Source organism: Nerophis ophidion, linkage group LG05 (genome assembly GCF_033978795.1).
Source record: "Nerophis ophidion isolate RoL-2023_Sa linkage group LG05, RoL_Noph_v1.0, whole genome shotgun sequence".
Taxonomy (NCBI): Eukaryota; Metazoa; Chordata; class Actinopteri; order Syngnathiformes; family Syngnathidae; genus Nerophis; species Nerophis ophidion.
In genome coordinates this window covers 17,877,469-17,890,167 of record NC_084615.1, presented here as the reverse complement: position 1 = coordinate 17,890,167, position 12,699 = coordinate 17,877,469, and the positions used below count along the sequence as shown (strand labels likewise).

The 12,699-nt window shown below is 38.5% G+C and overlaps 1 protein-coding gene across 1 annotated transcript in view; it reads left to right on the top strand.

The window, feature by feature from the left end:
• The first annotated feature begins 519 nt into the window (after positions 1-519).
• The window catches only part of si:rp71-46j2.7 (uncharacterized), a 100,097-nt gene continuing 87,917 nt past the window's right edge, over positions 520-12,699 (top strand). The window contains exons 1-2 of the mRNA XM_061899658.1: positions 520-527; positions 607-749. Coding sequence (XP_061755642.1) covers positions 520-527; positions 607-749 — 151 coding nt within the window. The remainder of the gene's footprint in view (positions 528-606; positions 750-12,699) is intronic.

Genomic DNA, 12,699 nt, shown 5'->3' with positions numbered 1-12,699 from the left:
TCCCAAAGTCCCGACTTAAACGTGTGTGTGTGTGTGTGTGTGTGTGTGTGTGTGTGTGTGTGGCGAATGTCAATGAATTGTCGAAAGTGACGTCCTAGTGATGATCGCCAATTTTTTTTAAATGCCTGGCAGGCAATGGACTAACACACCCTCCGCTATCGACTGGTAGCTCGTGATGGCCGTAATGTGCACCCCTGCTCTGTAACATATCCTTATTATTCCTGCACTACTCTCTCTGGGGGAAATGCAGTCAATGTCCACACAAATGAAAGGATAAACAGCCCCCTGGAAGGCGTTGTGGCCCCAGGGTGGGTTGCATGTTCTCAAACCATCAAAATTGATGTCTGCGCTCCCTCGGCTGCTCTTTGCTCGCCATAATGTGTCCGTAAATACCTCGGGATGTTTTACCATCTATGAATAATTTACCCTGCTTTATTGGATTTTACCTGCAGTGATGGCAGTTTTTCTTGCGAAAAAAGACGTTTCCAAAGTGGCAGATTGACGATTTTAGCCTCACACATGTGGTGGTAAATATCTTTTTTGCAGGGCATTTATTAAACCCCCGGATGTTCTTTCTCTTCTGTTTGTTTGTTTTCTTTTCATCAGGGAGCTTATGTTTAGCGGCAGAGCTGAGGAGATGGTGCTGCTCAGAGAGCTCTCTGATGCCCTGGTGCGTAACCTTCTGCCTGAGCATCTGTGGTGCCAAGAACTCAACCGCTGTGCCTTGAATGAGATTGTTGCCTTAAAGGGTAAGGAAGCATTGAAGGGCTTCAGCCTCTGACTCCGGCTAGGATCTTTGCAAAGGGCAGTGGTTTCGTTTTGTTTGTTCTTATAGAAGGTTGGAACATTGTTAAAGGTTCCAGTTAATTGTGTCGCGAATGGGGATTATGATTTCTGAAATGTCCCCTATTAAGAAAAATTGGCATTTAAATGACCTTTCAACCGCAAGCGCTTGAGCAGAAATGTTGTATTAATTACCTATATACCATAAAACATAGAAAATGCTATGCCACATAAATGATTTTTAAAGTAATAACTTAGTGAAATGGAAAAATCCATAAGTAATGTAAAAACATGGTGTTTACTTTTTGATATCAATATAAAACACAAATAAAGATAAATTCAAGTAAATAAGCTTCTTTCTCCCACAACACCATGTGGTTCTGTGCAACAGTTTGGCCAACAAAAATAAACAGGAGTGATACTTCGCACATTTAATACACAATCTTTGAGACTGTTGCCTCAAAGCATGGGTGTCAAACTCTGGCCCGCGGGCCAAATTTGGCCTGCCGTGTAATTTCATTTGGCCCTTGAGGTAATATCAAATTAAGATTAGAGCTGGCCCGCCGGTATTATACAGCGGTGATGCCTCTGTAACACTGCATTCACCGCTGATACTCGTACTTGCCAACCCTCAAAATTTTCCTGGGAGACTCCCAAAGTTCAGTGCCCCTCCCGAAAATCTCCCGGGGCAACCATTCTTCCGAATTTCTCCCGATTTCCACCCGGACAACAATATTGGGGGCGTGCTTTGAAGGCACTGCCTTTAGCGTCCCCTACAGCCTGTCGTCACGTCCGCTTTTCCGCCATACAAACAACGTGCCGGTCCAGTCACATAATATATGCGGCTTTAACACACACAAGTGAATGCAAGGCATACTTGATCAACAGCCATAAGGGTCACACTGAGGGTGGCCGTATAACAACTTTAACACTTTTCCAAATATGCGCCACACTGTAAAGCCACACCAAACAAGAATGACAAACACATTTCGGGAGAACATCAGCACCGTAGCACAACTTAAACTCAACAGAAGATATACCCAGAACCCCTTGCAGCACTAACTCTTCTGGGACGCTACAATATACACCACCAAACCCCGCTCCCTCAATTTTTATTTACATTTTATTTGATATGCCATTGATATTTTTTACTCATTGTTATAATTGAAACTCGATTTTGTATGTGACTATAAAGCTACATAAGCCTTGCTTGTTTAATATTCAATGCAAAACTTGTTTGGGTCCCATTTAAAAGGTTAATTTGTTCAACTTTGGCACACGGCTTTGTTCAGTTTTACATTTTGGTCCACTCTGTATTTGAGTTTGACACCCCTGCCTTAAAGGGTAAGGAAGCTTTGAAGGGCTTCAGCCTCTGACTCCTGCTAGGATTTTTGCAAAGGCCCGTGGTCTCATTTTGATTGTTTGTTCTTGTAGAAGGTTGGAACACAGTCAAAGGATCCAGTTATCTTTTCGCAAATCGGGATTATGATTTCTGAAATGTGCCCTACAAAGCAAAATTGGCATTTACTGTATTTCCTTGAATTGCCGCAGGACATATAGTATGCGCCTGCCTTGAATTACTGCCTGGTCATACTCGCTTCCCAAAATAATTAGCGCATGCTTAGTATTACCGCCGGGTCAAACTTGTGACATCACGAGTGACACTTCCCCTGTCATCATTTTCAAAATGGAGGAGGCTGATTTCAATACCGGTAATTTGAAATTGCATAAAGGGAAGAAGATTAAGAGCTATTCAGTAGGATTTAAGGTCCAAGCTTACATCACACTCAAATTTTTACTGCAAACCTTTGGTAAGTACCGGAGTGAGAAGAGGTTTTAAAATAATCAGCGCATGCTTACTTTTACCGCATGCCTTTGGTAAGTGCAGGGGTGAGAAGAGGTTTTAAATTAGTGCGCCGGCGGCAGTTCAAGAAAATACGGTAAATTACTTTTTAACAGCAAGCGTTTGAGAAGAAATGTCGTATTAATTACCTATATACCATAATGCTATGCCACATAAATTATTTTTAAAGTAATAACTTTGTGAAATTAAAAACCCACAAGCAATGTAAAAACATGGTGTTTACTTTTTGATATCAATATAAAACACGAATGAAGATAAAATAAATAAGCTTCTTTCTCCAACACCACCATGTGGTTCTATGCAACAGTTTGGCCAACAAAAATAAACAGGAGTGATACTTCGCACATTTAATACACAATCGTTGAGAGTGTTGCCTTAAAGGGTAAGGAAGCAGTGAAGGGCTTCAGCCTCTAACTCCTAAAATTTTTGCAAAGGCCAGTGGTTTTGTTTTGTTCTGTTTGGTTTGTTTGTTCTTGTAGAAGGTTGGAACATAGTCAAAGTTTCCAGTTAATTTTGTCGCAAATTGGGATTGTGAGTTCTGAAATGTTCCCTATTAAGCAAAATTGGCATTTAAATTACGTTTTAACAGCAAGAGTGTGAGCAAAAACATGTCGTGTTAACTATATACCATAAAATATTTACAAAATGCTAGGCCACACAAATTACTTTTAAAGTAATCACTTTGGGAATTGAAAAACCCACAAGTAATGTAAAAACATGGTGTTTACTTTTTGATATCAATATAAAAGACAAATGAAGATAAATTGAAATAAATAAGCTTCTTTCCCCAACACCACCATGTGGTTCTGTGCAACAGTTTGGCCAACAAGAATAAACAGGAGTGATAGCTCACACGCCTAATACACAATCTTTTGAGAGTGTTGCCTTTAAGACGGGGTTTATGAACCTTCTTGGCTGAGAGAACCATGAAAGCCAAATATTTCAGAATGTATTTCCGTGAGAGCCATATAATATTTTCTAACACTGAATACAACTAAATGCATGCATTTTTTTATTAATAACATTTGTAGAGTACAATAAGTCTCCTATTATATTGAATAACATGTTTTATTCTAAAGCTAACCAATAATAAATAAAATACTTCTAATCAATAATACGACTTCTTGAACAGGTGCGGTAGTGGATGGATGGATTAAAATGCATATATTTTGAACGTCATTTTTAACACTGTGATTGCCAGCAAAATTATTCATTACTTATTGTGTTAAGCAATGTCCGCTAAGATTGATCTGAGAGCCAGATGCAGTCATTAAAAGAGCCACATCTGGCTCTAGAGCCATTGGTTCCATACCCCTGCCTTAAAGGGTAAGGAAGCATTGAAGGGCTTCAACCTCTGACTCCTGCTAATATTTTTGCAAAGGTCAGTGGTTTCGTTTTGTTTGTTCTCGTAGAAGGTTACAGTTAATTGTGTCGCAAATGGGGATTATGATATCTAAAATGTTCCTTATTAAGCAAAATTGGCATTTAAATGACCTTTTAACACCAAGTGTATGAGAAGAAATGTCATTAATTACCTATATACCATAAAACAGTAACAAAATGCTATGCCACAAATCACTTTTTAAGTAATAACTTTGTGAAATGAAAAACCCACAAGTAATGTAAAAACATGGTGTTTACTTTTTGATATCAATATAAAACACGAATGAAGATAAATTCAAATAAGCTTCTTTCTCCCACAACACCATGTGGTTCTATGCAACAGTTTGGCCAACAAGAATAAACAGGAGTGATACTTCACACGTCTAATACACAATCTTTGAGAGTGTTGCCTTAAAGCGTGGGTGTCAAACTCTGGCCTGCAGTGTAATTTCTCTTGGCCCTTGAGGCAATATCAAATTAACATTAGAGCTTGCCCGCCGATACTATAAAGGCTCTGCCTTTAGCGTTGTCTACAATATGTTGTCACGTCCGCTTTTATTCCATACAAAAAGCGTGCCGGCCAAGTCACATGATATATGCGACTTGTACACACACTTAAGTGAATGCCTTGCATACTTGCTCAACAGCCATACAGGTCAGACTGAGGGTGGCCGTATAAACAACTTTAACACTGTTACAAATATGCGCCACACTGTGAACCCACACCATACAAGAATGACTAACACATTTCGGGAGAACATCCGCACCGTAACAAAACATAAACACAACAGAACGAATACTCAGAACCCCTTGCAGCACTGACTACCACCAAAACCCGCCCCCACAACCAACCCCACCCATCTCATTATTATTTTATTATGAGATTAGCCTGTGGAAAAATGTAATGTTGATATTTACCTCAGAAGGCTGCAAATAGAAAAGAGGCATTAAATGTTTTCTTTTAATTGTATTTATTTGACCATTTTTTTTCGTTTGTTTTTTGAATTTTGATTTTGCACTAAGTTATAAAATTATTGCTTGTTCCATATTCATTGTTCCAGCAAATCAGTGTAGCAAACTGAGCAATAATTAACAATTTATTCATGCACTTTCTCTTGTTACTTCAAGGCTTGAATGTTTGATTCATTCATTATTGTTATTTTATTTTCAAATTTATTATTAGCCTGTGGACAAAGTTTATTTTGATATTTACCTCAGAAGGCTGCAAATAGAAAAGAGGCACAATTTTTATTTAAATTTTATTTTATATGCCATTGATATTTTTTAATTATTATTATTATTTGAAACTCGATTTTGCATGTCACTATAAAGTTATATAAGCCTTGCTTGTTCAATATTCAATGGAAAACTTGTTTGGGTCCCTACTAAAAGGTTCATTTGTTCAACCTCGGCCCCGCGGCTTTGTTCAGTTTAAAATTTTGGCCCACTCTGTATTTGAGTTTGACACCCCTGCCTTAAAGGGTAAGGAAGCATTGAAGGGCTTAAGCCTCTGACTCCTGCTAGGATTTTTGCAAAGGCCAGTGGTTTTGTGGGAGATCGGCCGTGCGCAACCCGAGGGTCCCTGGTTCGATCCCCACCTAGTACCAACCTCATCACGTCCGTGGTGTCCCGAGCAAGACACTTCACCCTTGCTCCTTATGGGTGCTGGTTAGCGCCTTGCATGGCAGCTCCCTCCATCAGTGTGTGTGAATGGGTAAATGTGGAACTAGTGTCAAAGTGCTTTGAGTACCTTGAAGGTAGAAAAGCGCTATAAAAGTACAACCCATTTATCATTTATTTATTTACTTAAAAATGGCAGCGAAAAGGAAATCTTATACTGCAGGCTACAAGCTGGAAGTAGTGAAATATGCAGCAGAAAACGCAATCGAGCAGCAGAAAGAAAGTTTTGAGTAAGAGAGGAACTTGTAAGGGACTGGCGAAAAATTTCCCCCAAAAATGCAACTTATACTCTAGTGCAGGGGTCACCAACCTTTTTGAAACCAAGAGCTACTTCTTGGGTACTGATTAATGCCAAGGGCTACCAGTTTGATACACACTTAAATAAATTGCCAGAAATAGCCAATTTGCTCAATTTACCTTTAACTCTTATGTTATTATTAATAATTAATGATATTTATTTTTGTGGAAACACTGATCTAATGATTTCTCACCATAAATATATATAGAAACAGATAAATATCAAATTGAACGTTTTCACTACTAAGACAGTCTTCTGAAATCACAATACCCCATTTTAACTAGCTAGCCTCTAACATTTATTAACAAATCATGAATTACTTTGCACCATGTTTGTACAAATAATAACTCATGCAAAATACAAGTCAACTCTCAAATTTTTAAATAAATCATGTCACGATTTGAACTGCACACGAAATCTGTTATCTGTTGCTTTGTCAGTTAGTAGGAAGCCTGGCATTGCTGTTAACTAGTGTGTTGTACTCTGGTGTGTAACTTGACACTGCAACTCTGAGTGAGTCTTGCAGGTGTGCATCAGTGAGGCGTGTTCTGCGTTTGTTCTTGATGAAGTTCATGTCAGAAAAGGCTGATTCACAAAGATAAGTTGAACCAAACAGGCTTGCAACCTTCATTGCTGCTGCTGTACTTTTCTGTGTCGACAAGGCACCAAAAGTTTGGTGCAGCCTGGTGGGCTTTAAATTTAAAATTGTCAGGAAAGAAGAGGAAGGAATTTAAAAGATAAAAAGGTATATGTGTTTATAAATCATAAAATCATTTTTAAGGTTGTATTTTTTTCTCTAAAATTGTCTTTCTGAAAGTTATAAGAAGCAAAGTAAAAAAATAAATGAATTTATTCAAACAAGTGAAGACCAAGTCTTTAAAATATTTTCTTGAATTTTCAAATGCTATTTGAGTTTTGTCTGTCTTAGAACTAAAAATGTCGAGCAAAGTGAGACCCGCTTGCTAGTAAAAAAAAAAAAAAAATTGAGGCAGCTCACTGGTAAGTGCTGCTATTTGAGCTATTTTTAGAACAGGCCAGCGGGAGACTCATCTGGTCCTTACGAGCACCACATTGGTGACCCCTGGTCTAGTGCGTCTTACAGTATATGTTTTTTTTCCTTCATTATTATGCATTTTCGGCCAGTGCAATTTATACTCCGGAGCGATTTATAATCGGAAAAATACGGTATTTATTTGTCCTTAAATAAAATGTTGAACATACTAGACAACTTGTCTTTTAGTAGTAAGTAAACAAACAAAGACTCTTAATTAGTCTGCAGTAACATAATGTGTCATTTATACACCTATTATTTTGTACGCATTATGAATTGTTCATCTACTTGTTCACTTTTTTTAATATCTGCTTATTTTCTGTTTCAACATGTTCTACACTTCTGTTGAAATGTAATATTCCCTAATTCTTCTGTTGTTTGATACTTTGAATGGTACCACAAATTTGGGTATCGATCAATTAGCAAGTAGTTACAGGATCATACATTAGTCATACTCAGTCAAAGTCCTCATGTGTCCAGGGACTTATTTTCTGAGTTTATAAATATGATACAAAGCAAAAAAAAAAAGATGATGATGTGATGCCAAAAAATATTGTTGTAATCATAGTAGTATCGACTACATACTCTCCTGTACTTGGTATCATTACAGTGGATGTCATGGCGTTTGTTTACATTGTGCCAATGAGCTATTGTATCCTCCTACAGCAGGGGTAGGGAACCTGTGGCTCTTTTGATGACTGCATCTGGCTCTCAGATAAATCTTAGCTGACATTGCTTAACACCATAATTATGAATAATTTCGCTGGTAATCATAGTGCTAAAAATAATGTGCAAAATAAAAAACATTCTCATGCATTTAAATCCATCCATCCGTTTCCTACCGCACCTGTTCAAGAAGTCGCATTAATGGTAAGAAGTATTTTATGTCACGTTGTGGGGGTCGCAGCTTGCTGCAGGGTCGTTCCCCCAGGAAGGCAGACGGACTACTCGGGACATGGCATTTAGGTAAAAACATGATTTAATTTAAACTAAAAAAAGATACAAACAAAAATCGCTCACAGTGGAGGCACAACTTGGGCTAAGGAACAAAGCTAACGCATAAACAGACTATGAACATAAATCAAACAAAACTTACTCTGCATGGCATGAAGCACGAAACTATGGCAAGGCATGAAACAAGTCAGCACAGAGCAAGAAAATATCACATTGACGCCAGGGCGACTGACTGGCAAAGACGAGCTTAAATACTGCCTTTGATTAGTGCTCAGGAAGCAGGTGAGCGGGCATTTTGTCCACCAGAGACAGGTGGACAAAATGAGTGACCAAGGAAACCAGACAAGGGAGTGGAAAAAAAACAAGAACTTAAAGAGTCCAAAGGACAAACAGCACATGGCCAAAGAAAAACATGATCAACAGACATGACATTTTATTTATTATTGGTTAGCTTCAGAATAACAATGTTATTAAAAAGAATAAAAGACTTATTTATACTCTAAAAATGTTGGTCTTACTTAGAAATGCACACATTTAGTTGTATTCACTGTTAAAAAATATGATATGGCTCTCACGGAAATACATTTTGAAATATTTGGCTTTCATGGCTCTCTCAACCAAAAAGGTTCCCGACCCCTGTCCTACAGTGTGGAGTGAAGCATTTTTAGACTTAGACTTAGACAAACTTTAATGATCCACAAGGGAAATTGTACCACATGGTAGCTCATTTACAATGATGGAAAGTGTAAGGATGGAAAGGAAAATGCAGGTATAAATAGACTATATATAGCATGGGTGTCAAACTTGGACCGCCGTGTAATTTCATTAATCCCTTGAGGCAATATCAAATTAACATTAGAGGTGGCCTGCCGGTATTATACAGCGGCGGTCCCACCTGTAACACCGCATTCACCGCTAATACTCATACTTGCCAACCCTCCCGGGAGACTCCCAAATTTCAGTGCCCCATCCGAAAATCTCCAGGGCGCAACCATTTTCCCAAATACCACCCAGACAACAATATTGGGGGAATGCCTTAAAACCACTGCATTTAGCGTCCTCTACAACCTTTCGTCACGTCCGCTTTTCCTACATAATATATGCGTTTTTTACACAAACACACACACACACAGGTGAATGCAACGCATACTTGGTCAACAGCCATACAGGTCACACTGAGGGTGGTCGTATAAACAACTTTAACACTGTTACAAATATGGACCACACTGAACCCACACCAAACAATAATGACAAACACATTCCGGGAGAACATCCGCACAGTAACACAACAGAAAAAATACCCAGAACCCCTTGCAGCACTAACTCTTCCGGAACGCTACAATATACACCCCCCCCCCCCCCCCCCCCCCCCCCCCCCCCGCTACTACCAAACCCCGCCCACCTCAGCTCAAAGCCTGAGCCCCGACATTAATGAACTAGCATCCAAGAAAAGATGGCAGGTCTGGTTTGGGCACATCATATTGGATCAGTGTGTCACAAACTGAGCAGTTAAAAGGCCTGAATGGTTCATTTATTCATTGTTATTTTATTTTCAAATTTATTAGCCTGTGGAAAAAGTTAATGTTTATTTACCTCAGAAGGCTGCAGACAGAAAATTGGCATTACATTTTTTATTTACATTTTAATATGCCATTGATGTTTTTTCGTTTGTTTTTTGAAAGTTGATTTTGCACTATTAAGTTATATAAGCGTTGCTTGTTCAATATTCAGTGTTAAAGCAAACCCGTGTAGCAAACTGAGCAAAAATTAACATCTTATTCATGCACTTTCTCTTGCTACTTCAACGTTTGAATGTTTGATTCATTCATTATTTTATTTTCAAATTTATTATTAGCCCGTGAAAAAAAGTTTCTTTTGATATTCACCTCAGAAGGCTGCAAATAGAAAAGAGGCATTAAATTTTTATTTAAATTTCATTTGATGTGCCATTGATATTTTTTAATTATCATTATTTAAAACTGGATTTTGCATGTCAATATAAATTTATATAAGCCTTCTTTGTTCAATACTCAATGCAAAACATGTTTGGGTCCCTAGTAAAAGGTTAGTTTGTTCAACCTTGGCCCGCGGCTTTGTTCAGTTTAAAATTTTGGCCCACTCTGTATTTGAGTTTGACACTCCTGATATATAGCGATATAAAATATAACATATGTACGTAATATTTACATGATATATGTACAGTATATTATATATACTGATATATTATGCTATTCCTTTATTAGCTATTCCTCGTCCTGCAGTGAGCAGGAAACTTACTTTATTTGTCGCCATGGACATGAAGATTAGTGATTTAGAAGTAGCTAAAACACTGTGGATCGACGTTAGCCGCTAGCTAGCTAGCCATGTCTTTAAGCAGCTCTTCCTGAGGGTGTTTCAGTGGTATAACTTCACCTTTTATCTTTACTTTTTACACCGAAATGCGTCCGTTCTCCCTTTTCTGTCACCACACCGTGTTTTCTTGTAAGTACTCTGTGTGTGTGTGTGTGTGTGTGTGTGTGTGTGTGTGTGTGTGTGTGTGTGTGTGTGTGTGTGTGTGTGCGCTGCCAAACATGCCCCTCTGGGCTTAAAAAAACCCAGCAATGACACAACGTGACGACGGGGGTTTGGGTGACCAACGCTTTTTAGAGGCGGTATAGTACTGAATATGATTCATTAGTACCGCGGTGCTATACTAGTACCGGTATACCGTACAACCCTACTTCCAATACACCATTCATTCATGCTTGTATCTGTGTGCAGATATTTACGATTTCTTTTTAGGGTTCCGTCTTTACAAAGACATCAAATCTTTAATCTTTTTTTGCAATTCTTTTTAGGCGACACATTTGACAATGCACGTGCAATAAATTACTTTTATGGCCGTCATTGAGGAATTATCTCTCAAGTCCAGGCTCGCTTGCTACTATTTCTGTTGGCTTGCACCCAATAAATGAAATATTGATGAAAGCTTTTATTATATTTATACAGCAGATAATGGAGTTGGCAATATCACACAGCACCTCTCTTTAACATTATCACTTGTAATTTGCAACAAAAGTGATCGCAGGACAAGCATTTCATTGGATGCACTTTGTTTTTAAATGATTTTTGTACAAACCCCGTTTCCATATGAGTTGGGAAATTGTGGTTAATGTAAATATAAATGGAATACAATGATTTTCAAATCTTTTTCAACTCTTATTCAGTTGAATATGCTACGAAGACAACATATTTGATGTTCAGACTGATAAACTTAATAATAATCAACTTAGAATTTCATGGCTGCAACACGTGCCAAAGTAGTTGGGAAAGGGCATGTTCACCACTGTGTTACATCACCTTTTCTTTTAACAAAGCTCAATAAACATTTGGGAACTGAGGAAACTAATTGTTGAAGCTTTGAAAGTGGAATTCTTTCCCATTCTTGTTTTATGTAGAGCTTCAGTCGTTCAACAGTCCGGGCTCTCCGCTGTCGTATTTTACGCTTCATAATGCGCCACACATTTTCAAAGGGAGACAGGTCTGGACTGCAGGCGGGCCAGGAAAGTACCCGCTCTCTTTTTGTACGAAGCCATGCTGTTGTAACACGTGCTGAATGTGGCTTGGCATTGTGTTGCTGAAATAAGCAGGGGCGTCCATAAAAAAGACGGCGCTTACATGGCAGCATATGTTGTTCCAAAACCTGTATGTACCTTTCAGCATTAATGGTGCCTTCACAGATGTGTAAGTTACCCATGCCTTAGGCACTAATGCACCCCCATACCATCACACATGCTGGCTTTTGAACTTTGCGTCTAACAGTCTGGATGGTTCGCTTCCCCTTTGGTCCGGATAACACGATGTCGAATATTTCCAAAATCAATTTGAAATGTGGACTCGTCGGACCACAGAACACTTTTCCACTTTGCATCAGTCCATCTTAGATTATCTCGGGCCCAGAGAAGCCGGCGGCGTTTCTGGATGTTGTTGATAAATGGCTTTCGCTTTGCATAGAAGAGCTTTAACTTGAACTTACAGATGTAGCGACAAACTGTATTTAGTGACAGTGGTTTTCTGAAGTGTTCCTGAGCCCATGTGGTAATATCCTTTAGAGATTGATGTCGGTTTTTGATACAGTGGATCGAAGGTCACGGTCATTCAATGTTGGTTTCCGGCAATGCCACTTACGTTGAGTGATTTCTTCAGATTCTCTGAACCTTTTGATGATATAATGAAACGTAGATGTTGAAATCCCTAAATTTCTTGCAATTGCACTTTGAGAAACGTTGATCTTAAACTGTTTGACTATTTGCTCACGCAGTTGTGGACAAAGGGGTGTACCTCGCCCCATCCTTTCTTGTGAAAGACTGAGCATTTTTTTGGACGCTGTTTTTATACCCAATCATGGCACCCACCTGTGGGATGTTCCAAATAAGTGTTTGATGAGCATTCCTCAACTTTATCAGTATTTATTGCCACCTTTCCCAACTTTTTTGTCACATGTTGCTGGCATCAAATTCTAAAGTTAATGATTATTTGCAAAAAAAAAAATGTTTATCAGTTTGAACATCAAATATGCTGTCTTTGTAGCATATTCAACTGAATATGGGTTGATAATGATTTTCTAATCGTTGTATTCCGATTATATTTACATCTAACACAATTTCCCAACTCATATGGAAACGGGGTTTGTATTTTACCTCCTTG